This window comes from Prinia subflava, assembly GCF_021018805.1.
Source record: "Prinia subflava isolate CZ2003 ecotype Zambia chromosome W unlocalized genomic scaffold, Cam_Psub_1.2 scaffold_33_NEW, whole genome shotgun sequence".
In the NCBI taxonomy this organism is placed as follows: Eukaryota; Metazoa; Chordata; class Aves; order Passeriformes; family Cisticolidae; genus Prinia; species Prinia subflava.
This window is the reverse complement of record NW_026960610.1, coordinates 857725-871716: the sequence shown is the minus strand read 5'-3', so window position 1 is coordinate 871716 and position 13992 is coordinate 857725. Positions and strand designations below refer to the sequence as shown.

Genomic DNA, 13992 nt, shown 5'->3' with positions numbered 1-13992 from the left:
CACCAACATGGCTAGGGAAGTAACAAAAGTCTTGCTTAACCATATCATTCCGAGGTTCGGGGTTCCCTTGGGAATGTCATCAGATAGGGGACCACACTTCGTTGCAAAGGTGATTAAAGAGATCAGCCAAATCTTGGGAATTACCTGGGACTTGCACACATCATACAGACCCCAAGCGAGCGGTAAAGTTGAACGTATGAATGGGACTCTTAAGACATAAATTAGTAAAATTTGTCAAGAGACATCTATGACGTGGGTCCAAGCACTGCCTATAGCCTTACTAAGAATTCGCATCCAACCCAGGCGAAGGGATAATATCAGTCCCTATGAAATATTGTATGGGAGACCCTATCAAATCCCACATATCCCAGGTGAGATTCATATGAAAGGGAAACTTGATTTACAAAGATATTTAATAGCTCTAAGTTCTACTTTGCAGAAGCTTCAAACCTATGTCATGTTATCTAGACCCATAGGATTGGATACACCCGTACATCCTTTCCAACCTGGAGATTGGGTGTATGTTAAGTGGTGGGACAGTGATCCTTTACAAGCCAAATGGAAGGGACCATTTCAAGTCCTGCTGACCACCTTCACCGCAGTAAAAGTCGCTGGCCAAGGACCATGGATCCACTACTCCAGAATTAAGAAGGCTTCTGCCCCTGAGACAATTGCGACAACAAAGACTGATGCAAATGATAATACGTTGTAAATGAATTCTTTTCTATGTTTAATTACTGTTTTCTTTACATTTCTGGCTGGGTAAGACATAATTTTTGTTAGATACTCTTACTGTTAGATATTTATTTTTCGCTAGATACTGGTTGCTATTTAGGTAGAGACTCGACAAGGTAGAGGCCTTGTCAAGCCTCTAAAGGGGGGGAAGCTGATGCCTTAGGGCTGGGTTTTTCTGTTTTGTCTGATAGCACTGAGTGGTGCTAGGATCTTCACAGGGTGATGGGGGTAGGGCAGTCTTGTTCAAGGACATTGTCTCCAAGCTCCAGGCCCGAGCATAAACAACCTGGAAGAGAAGGGCAGGTTGAGAGGAGGGTGTTCGGTGATTCGGGGTTATTGATTGGACGGTGCATTGCTATATGCAAATGAATGGAAACTTGTAAAAGGGGTAAGATCTGGGGACAAGCCCCTTTTTCGTCTCCATCTTGGAAATATTCGGGCTGGGCCACTTCTGTGGGTCTGGAGACGCAAGGGCATGGGCTTGAATAAACACTCATTTTGTTCCTTTCACTCTGTCTAGCCTCTGTTTCAGCCTCAAGGCATCAGAATGATATTTGAGCTATCCCAAACTGGGCCTCAGATTTGGGCCTGCTAGGCCTCAGATTTTGGCTTGTGTAGAAGTAGATAAGTTTTGTGGCGCAGTCAGAAATTAGGTTAAGGTGTGAGCATAGACTGTATAGGACAATTAGAGTGAAGATACGGTAGCTGCCTTAAACTGAGATAGTTTACATACTTGTTCACGCTGAATGCGAATAAGAATGCACCTGCAACTGTAAATTATTTTGCACTGTATAAAACCAGCCATTTCGGGAATAAAGGGGAGAACGTATGTTCTAACCACATTGGTCGTATCGTACGTTGCTCTGTTCCAGCCCCATATAGAGACCCTGGCTTCAGTGAATCCCATGTGAAAGTACCCAGGCGCCTGTAAAAGAATACTTTTTTTTTTATTGTCTCCTGATTGTCTATTTGTACTTTTAATTAAACTTTTAAATTTTACTAAGTGAACCTCGTTTTTCACACCACCGCTACCTACCCTGCCCCTGCAGAGAGGCCACCGCGGCACAGCCCCGGTCCGGCGGCCGCTGCTGTCGCCGCTGCCAGACAGGGACTGGGACGGGAGCAGACCAGACCCGCCCGCCCGAAGCGGCGCGCGACGAGCGGCCCATCCGCGATCCACGGAATTGAGCGGCGACGCTGAGCGGCGATTGGCGGCTCGCGGGCGGCCCCGCCCCGCCCCTCACATGACCGCTGGCGAAAATTTTGTCGCGTCCACTCGCCCTGGCTGCTCGCTGTGACCCGGTGTCCCCGCCGCCAGCAGCAGCAGAGCCGCCATGGGTCCGCGCCGTTCCGCTGCTTCGTCCTGCTGCCGTCTCTTCCTGCTGCTGCTGCTCGGCGTCTTTGGTGAGCGGGGCAGCGCCGGGGCCCGGGGGAGGGGAGTGAGTGTCGGGTGTTCCCGCGGGCTCGTGCCGCTCCTTGCCCTCGCCCCGTCACGCACGTGACGCGGCGCGCGGGCACCGGGGGTCCCGGGGCCGCCTCGGCCCCGCGGCGCCTTCAGGAGGCGGCCCCGGGGTGGAGGCGCCGCTGCTGCCGCCCCCCCGCGCTGCCACCCACGGGAGGGGACAGCGGCAGGGCCGAGGCACCGTGCCAGGGAGGCCGGTAACCTCGGGATGCTTCCGCCGAGGGCTGTGGCTCGACAGCCGGGACCGTGGGCCCACCCGCGCGGCCCGGCCAGGCCGTTTTGTCAGTGCTTCTCGGCGTTGGGCCGCGGGCACGGTAATGGCTGTGTCGAGATTCACCGGGTCAGGAATAGAGCAGCTGGGAAAAGTTCTCTTAAAACGCAAAGGGAATTTAACGCCCTTGTCTTTCGAGCTGGAAATCGTGGAAATACAATGAAGGCATGCCGATCTCATCTCTTAGGGGTCAGCTTGAGTCGTAATCACTGATACTACCCATAAAATAATAGACCCTGGTCTAGAAGTAGCACACTGTTAAAGTGCTGTGTTCGTGCCCTTTGGTTTACCCAGTGTGTCACCAGAAAGCTGATGCTTATTTCAGAGAGTCAGAATTCTAGGTTGGAAGGGACTTCAAGGATCAGCTGGTCCAGCCTTTGTCCGTCTAGACAAGATGGCCCAACACCCTGTCCAGCCAAATCTTTAAAGTGTCCAGTGTTGGGCAGTCAACACTTTGAGATTATTAGTTTATGTCAGGTAAACAGACTGTAAAACATTCTCTCAATTTTTGCCAGCTTTGACAGTTTCGTGGTGTTCTTCCTATTTGTGATACTTTTTAGAAATGTAGGTATTCTTTCAGTATCTGGTAAATTGAATATGGTCCTGACATAATTTACTACTTTGTGATGAGCTGTCCTCTTAAGTGGTTCTAGAAAATGAACTAAAACCAACGTTTTAATAGCTAATAATCATATCTTACAGGTTTTTTCCAGTCCTATGCAGTTGAAGTAGATATAAAGGATGCTTCTAATGCTACATGCCTGTATGCAGATTGGATGATGAGGTTCTTGATAACATATGAATCAAACAATGGTGATTATGTAAGTATTTGTGAGTAACTTGCTGAGAACTGGATTTTGACCTGGATAAAATTGAAGCTTTTACCTAGGGTGTTTGATTTCTTACTTTGTTTTTACCAAGTCAGTTGAGAAGAATGTTCCTATATAGTCCTTATAAAATAAGGATTAATTTCTCAGTCATACAAATGACTGAAAGTACCCTGTTGCTCTTACTTAAATGATGTACACAAAACTCACCAAGTCTAACCAGTATCAGTGTAGTTATGTTCTTAGCCCAAGCAGTAAATGTAATTGCAGCTCAACATGATCAAGATTTACAGCCAAGTTAGAGTTGTACTTTTGTACTTGAATCTGATATGGCTCCCTTCTCAGGCAAGTGTCAGGAAGCCTTTATCGTAATTTTCCAGAATAATTTAAAATAATCTCACTTATCTTGTGCAAGGTTTCAGCTAACTCTAGCAAGTTTATAATGTTGTCATGGGGAAGAGCTGCATGTAAATGCATTTAAAATTACCCTTTTCTTCTAGAAAACCACAACCCTGAATTTGTCATCGAGTGTGACACACAATGGAAGCCTCTGTGGCAATGACACACAATCTGCCCTTGTGGCAGTGCAGTTTGGAGAAGGTCATTCTTGGAGCATTAACATCACAAAAAACAATGAAACTTACCAGGGAGACTTCATCACACTGACCTACAACACCAATGACACAGCTGTATTTCCCGATGCTAAAAGAAAAGGTAACGTTTAGTTCAGAATCTGACTTGCAAAGCAATCTCAGCCAAAAGTATCAGACCTCATGTACCTGACTTGGCTTGGCTTTTTCAAACTAAGGAGGAATACAGGAGTTAGTAATGAATGTAATGAGTTCTGTACTATGTGCTGCCAACTGCTGTTCCTTGTACCTGCCTGCTGGGTAACAATGCAGGCCAAATGGCTTCACTGAATGTGTAATTCCTGTAAGTGGAAGAGAAGGGGAAGGATAAACAGCTTTGATCAGTGAGGTGCTGGTAGACAGCAGGCACGTGAAAGATTAATTTTAGTGTGCACTGCTTGACCTTCTACCTTGCCAAGCAATACAGTGTTAGGCTGTCTGTCTACTAATGCCTACTAATAATAGAATTTTTTTTCTCCTTAAAAACCTAAGTAAAAGGGTTCACCTTTCTAATGGCTTGTCTAGTTCTGTAAGCTTGGTTACTCCTGCATTACCTAGCACTTCAGGTCAGGGCACGTAGGGAAAACATTCAAGAGAGCTTAAGATTGTTAAACTTAATTATCTCTTTGTCTTATGAATTATATAAAATGTAACACTACCTCTAAGTTCTTGTAGTTCATAAGGCATTACAACATTTGTGCTTCTTTGTAGGACCAGTTACTGTTCTTGTGAAGGATCCTTTGCATCCAGTTCAACTGAATACTGTCTTCGTGTGTCATAATTCCTACTTTATTGAAGCAGAAAATATAACACAGATTTTCTGGAATGTTACTGTGGAGGTCTTTGTTCAGAATGGCACAGTAAGTAAAAAAGGTGAGCATTTCAGTTTGTGAAAGAGCTTTTTTGTATTGTACCTTAGCGCAGGGTGCAAAGTCCCATAAAAAATCCACCAATTCTAAGATGTGCTGTATTTAATAATATTCATGTAAATATCCTCTAGTATTTTTCCCTTGTTCCTGGAAAAATAGATTAGGAGAACAGACTTAGTAGTGTGCTTTAATGTCAGTTGTTTTCGTGCCAAGGTGGGATTCTTCTCTAGTGTGTATTCCAGTATTCGGGGTATTAAGAATAAGCACTTCAGAACTACTGTTGTTGAGGAAATTATTTGAGTTTGAGGGGTTTTAGCTGACTGCCTTCCACTTGCAGTGGCGGCCTCTGCTGTTGCATTTGAATAGTCCAGAGCCTGTTGTCTCATCTCATAGCTCAGAAGAGAGATGAGCACATCATCCTGCTGCATAATAGGGTCACTCACTTGGTCTACAGCAAATACGTCACACTTTAATAACAACTTAACTGTTTTTGTGTATTTTGCTTCCATGTGTCAGAGGCAAGTGGTAATGAGTGTGGATTTACAACTGAGTGTTACAGGATTCCTGAGAATAAATGGCAGCTTTACTTTGTCTGAATAATAAGACTTCAATAAAAATTCAGCAATTAAATGGTGATTAAAATGTCTTTTCAGAGTCTAGATGTCCTGCTGATATACCTACTTCTGCACCTACTGTTTCACCTACTATTGCCAATGTAACTACTGCATCTACCACTACTTTGTCTCCTGCTCCAACAACTGCTCCCAAACCTGTGGAGAATCCAGACACAGGAAGCTATTCTCTTAAAAGTGGAAATAAAACTTGTTTCCTGGCAACTGTGGGGCTGCAACTGAATATTTCCCAAGACAAGGTGCTTCTTTTTTCTTTTCAAGAGTAAAAGTTGCTGTAGTTATTTGGTGTGAAATCTGAATGCAGAGTATTTGCTTTGTACACTGCTGGCTGTCCAGAACTGCTTCTAAGTATTGTATGTAGCACCTCTCTGACATCAGAATAGTTTTGTCCCATAATACCTGTTTTCAAAAACCTTACATGGAGTCAACAGAATTTGTTGTTGGGAATACTTCTAACATGATTAAAAATCTGGAACTTTCTTAGCTGTTATGGCTACTGTTCCCTGCAGGTATTGTCTTTCCCCTCAGAGGGTAGCCTGTTGTGTTGGGGAACAAAGTAACACTTCTCAAGCAATTTGTTTGTTTCAGTACTGCCAGCATGTAAATTTAACTCAAACAGCCTTGGTTCCTTAGCTTAGGACAAGCTCTTCTAACCCAAAACTGTTCCTGACTGAGACAATGTATTCCAAAAGCAACTGAATGTCTTTGACGTGCTTTGTCTGTATTTCAGCCTCTTCTGATCAACATCAATCCAAAGACAACTATTGCAGATGGTGCTTGTGGTAACATGACAGCCACTCTGAAATTGAATGATGGAAATAGCACACTGATTGGTTTCACATTTGCTGTTGTAAGTAACTTCATTTATTTAAAACTATTTTTTCATGTAACAGCATGCATGGTGATCACTTATAGTAAAATCCTCCTGTTGCTTGCTGGTGGTAGACTGTTCCCTTATGGGAAGTGGAACTAGCCTGCTGAATGCCTCAAGACAAGTGGAGAACTGGGTTAAAGTCGTAGAAAATGTAGGACTAGTAAATGTGTTGGCTTTTGTAAAGCATGTGTTCTTAAAGTTACAAATTCAGAATTGCACACTGACACTTGGTTCTTGCTCCTTGAACAGAAAAACACAAGTGCAAGTGTACAAAAATATTATCTGAGGGAGGTGAATGTTACGCTGCTCAACCATCTGAATGGTTCTGGTAAGAAACAGTATCTGCCTTAAACAAGTGTAATATTTTATTCAATGTCTGCATCAAATACTTCTGGCCTTTTTTTTCAGTATTGTTCATGCTTACTGTTAGCTCCTACTTTATGTCTAAAAATTGGTATGAACAAAAATAATAAGCAGAAATTGCTGTAAGAGTTACTTTAAACAGCAGTGTGGGACCACTCTACAATTCCTGAAACTTCTGCTAATGGAGTCACTGTAAATTAAGAGGGCTTTTGTAACTCTTTTCAGTAATGTAATTTTTTGTGGTGTGAAATACAATTGTACCAACTTTGAAGCTTTTTTCCTAAACCAGCTGTTGTCTTCTTTGATTGAAGATGCTGCTGTATCTTCCAACTGCTTGTACTTAACTCTCACTAAAAGAAGGCCAGTTCTTCAAAAACTAAAGCATACTTTTTTCCCAACAAACATCTCTTTTCTCTTTTTTTATTCTTTATTGCTTGTCATAGCTACAGCAATTAAAGAGCATTAAAGCTGAAACGCAACTCTGCAGCACTGAAACGAGTGGAGGTACAAGGAAAGCCTGATGTCATGTACATATGAAAGAAAGGTTACTGCAAAGTACTATAATAACTTCAGTCTGATTTCTGGTTAAGCAGATCAATCCCACTTTGCACTACTTTGTTTTTCAGACTAGTCAGTGTTGAAGTGTTGGTCCCTCTAGATTCAGCTACTCAGTCTTACTGTATTAGCAACTGTCTTGCATTTTAAGTGAACATGCAAGTTCTCTTTCTTTTTTTTTTTCCTTCTTTGTTTAGTCATTTCAAGTGCAGATAACAGCAATTTCAGCAAGTGGGATGCTTTCCTTGGTAGCTCTTACATGTGCCAAAAAGAGCAAACTCTTCAGATTAATGAAGATGTTCAAGTACATACTTTTAATCTATGGATTCAGCCATTCCTTGTGGAGGCAAATAAGTTTGCTACAGGTAAGTTATGTTTTTATTTTTAATGATGGTTGCAGAATTCTTACTTGCTAAAAAGTAAAAAGCACCAGCATTGGGTACAAGCACTTTATCTCGGAAGCTCTTGATCCAATTTTTAAAAATATATTTAGATATACATGGAATGAAGAGAAGTTCTGAGACTGACATTCAAGTTCAAGCAAAGCTTTGTTCTCACTTAAAAAATGTCTGCTAAGTGTGTGGTTCTCCTTCACAAAACTTGAATGAACTAGAGACACTGAAGGGGGACTTAAGCATTGCTGTGCAGAATAGGTTAGAAGTTTCCTGATATCTTGACATACAGCTTTTTGTAGCTCAGATATGTAAGAAAATTGGACAGAAATTTTGCACAAGTGGACTTTTGGAATACTGTTTGGTGTTTCTTTCTTTTTACCTGTCAGTCAGAGGAATAGTGTTGGGGAAGAATGAACTGTCAGAGCTTCCTTCAGAGGCAGTCTTAAATATCCAGAACTAAAGTGAGATTCTGAAATGTTTGTTTGCTGCATTATCTTGATCTTGTCTGGAGAAAACTGAAATGTCTTAAATAACCTCTTAATATTTAATGCAAACTGGTCTTTGTGCTTAATGCTAATACTTGCAACACAATCTTATTGGACTAGACTGATCTGTAGACACAGATTGAAAAGTTCTGGTTTTAGACAGAAATAAGATAACACTCCATATGTGTGTAGGGTAAACAGTCTTTCTAAAGAGTTAGGGACCCATTTCACTCTGTAGTTAAAGTTGCAGCTAGCTTTCTTCTAATTATAGTTATATTATCTGTGTAACATGTCTTCGTTCTGGATAGATTCTTGATACCAAATCTAGGTCACTTTTTATCCTTAATAAGTGAAAGCATCAACCAGACTTGCCTTAAGTATGAAATAGATAAGCCTTGTTCTTGATTGTAGAAGAGTGGCTGCTCCCTTGCCTAGTGCAGATCTTGTGCACAGGAAAACTCGTACACCCTTAACTTGCTATAGGTTGTCAATGCTTAAATTAATTATAATGCTTAAATATGCTAAATGTATTGATGAGACTGCGATTCTTTCTCTCTTAGTTTAAATAATACTTGATTTTTTAACACCTTCGTATTAAGGAAAACAGATTTTTATACCACACTTGGCAACTATTCTGTCTTTATTTATTCCTTATTGCAACCTTTTTCTCACCTACAGCCCAGGAGTGTTCGCTGGATGATGACAGCATTCTAATCCCAATTGTAGTTGGTGCTGCACTTGCTATCTTGGTTGCCATTATAGTGGTTGCTTACATAATTGGCAGAAGAAAAAGCTATGCTGGATATCAAACTTTGTGAACCTAAGTGTGATTCCTGTTAGGATTTCACTCTAAACAAAGCAAGTGCAAGTTCTGAAGTCCAAAAAAGACCCCAAACTTAGGAGTAACTACTAGCCACAGCTAATTGGAGTTGAAAAACAAAGGGAGAATGTTTATCTCAGATGAAGCAGAACTACATTTTGTTTTCCTGCCCTAAGAAGACAGTGTGGGTTTCATAGCTGTTTTGAAGATGTCAAATGCTGGATGAATTGTTAGGCTAAGGATTTTATTTTGCAAAAATTCTAAAGTATTTAGGATTTATTTCTACTTTTTACAAATACTAGCCTGAAACAAGAACACATTCTGAACTGATGTGCATTGGGCATCTCCCAGAATACCATAGAATTTGTACTTGCTTCTCTCTTCTATGTTCCTTAGTTGTTGTCATAATTGTGGGTTAAGCTGGCAGCATTAGTCACTCTGTTGATTTGTATAGTATTTAACAAGGATTGTCTAATGCCCAATAGCAACTTAATTTTCCATAGGATTGAACTTCAGGCTGGTGATTAAGTGATCTCTTGAAGTGGCAGCAGTAACTTAACTTGCCTTTGTTAGGATTTGAGTAATTTATTCCTGCCTTGTTGTAATTTCAGGAATCATTCATATGCCATGGCTGTACAAACAAAATGAGTAATTTGCCAAATGGTGAATATATGTGAAGACTTCAGTGCCGTTTCCAGATGCTTTCAAAAAAGAACCTTTTAGGCACTGAAATCTTTATTATACCTTGGCAGTCACCTAAAATACTCACTTAAGGCAGACTTCTGCTAAATTAATGCAAGCTTTTTTTGCTGGCATCAATTTAAAGGGAATCACCTTTCTAAATATTCCAGAACTTTAAAGTGCACTTAACTTCATACCGTACTCTGCACAGAACTGGTCTGTCTTCTTGCTTTGAATGACCATTGATTAAAGATGCTTTCATTTAATGAGCCATTATCTGTTGTTGCAGCTTGAGCTGTTTTTAAATCTTCATCTTGAATGTTTCTCTGCCAAAGTTCACATTATAACTGCCTGCCATTGTCACTCTGAATGTTTGACGTACTTTGTGTTGGATTGTTTGCAGTGTAGCTTTTATTAATGTTAAGAATGCAAAAGCCAAACAAGTCTGAGATGGACCCACAGCACCTGTTTTTTCTTGCTGTATGGAAAGAATAACTAGGTTAAAAAAAGTGCAGTGCAACTGGACTGTTCTTAAACTGCAGCTCTGTAGAGACTAACCCTTGATGCACACCTTTTCTCTGGGCTCCTTGTGCTGTAATACATATTCTTACTGCGTGGAAAAAAAAAGAAGTCTTTTAGACTTTTAGATAATTGTGGCTTTTTTTGCATATGTTATAACACGAGCTGCCTAAACTAGTTATTTAATGAACATAACATTGTCTCCCCCTTTAGAATAAGTTTAGCCTGCATCAAAGCTGCTCTAGTGTTTTATTAGTGTTCTCTAGGGTTGTAGACATGTCTGTGGCATATTTGTATACAAATCATAAAATACATTTCTTTCAGTAATGGTTTGGTGTTTTTTTGTTGTTTTTTTTTTTTGTAAAGATGGTTTACTCTTGACACTAGCCAAGGAAGCATGTATGGGTGGATAATGCTTACTATAGCTTGTAGTCTACAGCTTGAATTTTGCATCAGTTACTGAAATGCATTTTAATGAAAGTTGGGAACTGCTATAAGTTTAATCATGAAACAAGCTTCAAGACTTACCATTTTAATTTTAAAAAATGGATCTAATGACTTTCATATTAATATATCCTCAAATGCGGAAGTTCATATAGATTTTTAGCGCTTTTTTTTTGTGGATGATGTTCAGTGGCACCAGTTAAACATGCATTTCTGTTAAGGAGTAATCATCACACTATTCTTCTGACCTTGTAAATTTTTGAACTGTACACAGTTTCCAAGTGATAATATAGAAGATTCATGCAAACTATTTCCTAAAATCAACACTAGAAATACCATTGCAAAAACCTGTATGTTGACTCAGAGTTTTAAGTACTCCTAGACTGATGTGCAGGTAACTGGTTCAAAAAACATCAGTTTCACCTGACTTCCTGTTGTTATAAAGCCACTAGTTTTCCTGTATGTATTGCTCCATAGGGAACTGTCAATCTGTTTAGCCTGTGTTCTAAAAAATAAATATTGTTCTATTTCTTAAGGAAACTTGTTCACATTTTTTAACTGATTTGAAAACAGACATCTTGTATTGTCTTTTTTTAATGAAAATAAACTCAATGAGTAAGGTGAACTCTAATCAGTCTGTATCTGAGATTCTGTTACATAGCTGGTTTTGTTCTGGTCTGTGGAAACAGCATTTAAATTGTGGATGTATTTAACACCTGTAGATGTGGAATATTAATGTGTATAACCTATTATAGAGTGTGGTTGGTTTAGTACCTTATACACAGTTTACTAAATATTGTATTCTAAAATGTCAAGATTCCTGATATTTTAGGTTAAAGGTGTCATGCTTATAGTCCTCAAAAGAAGCATTTCTAGCCAGTGAATGATGGGATTTGGGTTTTGGAAGGGGCATTTTGTTTGTTCATTTGTTCCTTGTTTTGTTTTGTTTTTTTTGTTTGGCTGTTTTTGAATTTTTTTTACTTACCACAGTGTTCTCTGTTCCTTAGCATATGTTAATAAAACACAAACTTTGGGGCTATTGGTTGAATCTTATGATTGGAATTAAGAGGGAAGGCAGCTTTTATACTGGGGCTAAAAAAGTTTTGGGCCAAAAATTTCTGACTTTTTTGAATGGAGATGCATTCAGCCACGTCAGTCAAAAAAACCTGGCCCTGCTGTGTGTTGGGCTGTAGCTACCAATTCTACACTTGACACCTCTGAAGCTTCTAACCACTGTACAGTAGCCATACCTGGAGAGATGTGTGCCAGCAAAGATGGAATGTTCCTGGTATGAAACCTTAACCCCTTTTTCACCCTGGGAATTCCCTGTAATGGTGCCATAGTGTGATGTGTACTGCAACCATCTCCTTCCTTTGAAGAAGAGGGAATTTCTGTCACTGCCTGCTGGGCCCCTTTGTCCTTAGCAAATCCATTCATATTTAATGTTAGTGTTTAGTGACCCATTACCCAGCATCTAGCAAATTGTCTGTGTTGGTATTTAGTGAACAAAGATGACTAAATATCAAATGTATGTCTCTCTTGAAGATGTTTAAATATTTTCTCAGAATATTTTGTAATGGCTGTATAAGGTGCATAGTTCCTTTCCTCTTTTTTTTTTGTTTTCCTTTCAAGTGTTGCTCTACTTGGTAGTAGGTGCCTTCAGATAATCTGAGTTCAGTATTTTTGGCTGTTGAGCCTCCATGTGTTTTTCTCCTTGCTCTTAGTCAAAGGTTTTGTATAGTACTTTGGGAAGGGGCCATGGCAAGTGTGTGCTGGACTGTAATAAGCTAAAGCAAGACAATACATTTCCCATAATTAATGCTGATTTGATGAAAAACAGCAGCCAACTTTTGAGGAAGCATTGACTCCGTGTGATGCTCTGTCCTAATGAAAAACTTAAACAAAATAGTTTTACGAGTAGCGCTGCTTTATGAAACACATGTAAGTCAGGCACTGTTCGAGTGGAGAAGCCAGGCACAGCCTCCTGCCTTACCAAACCTCTCCTGGCACAGGCAGATGCAGCTCTGCTCTCCTTACAAACAGATTTCAATGCCAAGCCCTGCCCCCGAGTTTGAAACCAGTTCCCACCGTGGTTTACTAATCATTGATGAATGTTTTTACCAGCAAGGAGCTCCTCACGTTTTACAACCTGTATATTAAAAACCACTGTAGCGTTATAGATGTCTCTTCTATTTTTCCCCTCTGATGTGGATTTCAGTGAGGTCTATGTAGTTCTCAGCTGAAACTAATAACCCTTTTGCATGGAAAATAAAGTTATCCACCCCGACAGTCTGTCAGTGTTTTCCATGCACTGCCTGGAGGTACTTTTATCTTGGCTGTCTCTTGTAGGTCTTAGTAAGTTTCTACTTTGTTACTTGGACTGTCCCTTATGTCTTCATGTCTAGAACCCAGAGGAGTGCTGGTGACTAGAGGGTTGGGAAGACCCCTGGACAAGGCAGTAATACACCAGTGTGGGGTTTTTGTTGCTTTATTGCTGCTAACTCTGAGGTGTGATCAGCTAATGCATGCTCAGACTGCTGGTTTGTCCTCACATTTCTAATCTATCCTCTGCTTGCTAGAGGAAGCTGAAATTAAATGTACAACTTAAATGTACAAATCAGAAGAAGTATATCACCAATATAAAGGATGTGTGTAGTAAATGTGTTTAAAGAAATTAATCTTTCCATCAATTCTTTACTCAATACTGATTTTACTTTACATGTGTTATTGTATTGAATACAATGTAATTTCTCAAAAATGCTTGTTTGCTGCTTGGTTTTTTGTTGGTTTTTTTTTTGGTGTCTAATGCTTCATTTTCCTTATTAATTTCTTCTCCCTTGCTTTTTTTTTTTGTTTGTTTTTCTTCTTTCTGCAGCTGAAGAATGCATTGCTGATTCTGACCTGAACTTTCTTATTCCCATCGCAGTGGGTGTGGCACTTGGATTCCTTATCCTTCTTGTCTTTATATCTTACATCATTGGAAGAAGAAAAAGTCGTACTGGCTATCAGTCTGTATAATCTCTTAATTCCATCTCTATTGCTCACCTTCCCTGTTCTTTTCTCTTTCCCAGACTTCCTGACCTGCTCCTTTAAAAAAAAAAAGTAAAACAAATTAGTTCAAGGTTTCTTTATTTTAAAAAGTTAAAATCACTTCATGACAGAATAACATGCCATGAGTCTGAAGATGAGTTGCAGAAGCTACTGTATGACTTTGGAGAAAGTAAGTGTTCTGAGGACCAGAGAACTGAGCAGAGTTGGTGTGTCCCTGTGGGAAATGTGATTATTTTTAGTAAAGAAGACATCTACAAAACTTTCTGTTGTTTAATCTTTTTATACAAGAAAATTTCTAGATGCCTACAGCTTGTCTTGGTTAATGCTACAGCTAAAACTACAATTAAGTGAGAATGCTGTGTCAAAAGGGACTGTACATG

General features: G+C 40.0%; 1 protein-coding gene across 2 annotated transcripts; it reads left to right on the top strand.

Moving 5' to 3' along the window:
• Positions 1-1933: 1933 nt before the first annotated feature.
• LOC134565098 (lysosome-associated membrane glycoprotein 2-like) lies at positions 1934-13676 on the top strand. 2 transcript variants are annotated; one of them, XM_063424480.1, is made up of 9 exons: positions 1934-2139; positions 3171-3289; positions 3796-4009; positions 4636-4797; positions 5447-5664; positions 6156-6275; positions 6549-6627; positions 7415-7582; positions 13437-13676. In XM_063424480.1, exons 1-9 carry the CDS (start codon positions 2070-2072, stop codon positions 13577-13579), a joined length of 1293 nt encoding a protein of 430 aa, XP_063280550.1. In that variant the 5' UTR covers positions 1934-2069; the 3' UTR covers positions 13580-13676. The 2 variants fall into 2 exon arrangements, with proteins under 2 accessions (XP_063280550.1, XP_063280551.1); XM_063424481.1 differs by lacking the exon at positions 13437-13676 and adding an exon at positions 8776-11192.
• Positions 13677-13992: the final 316 nt, after the last annotated feature.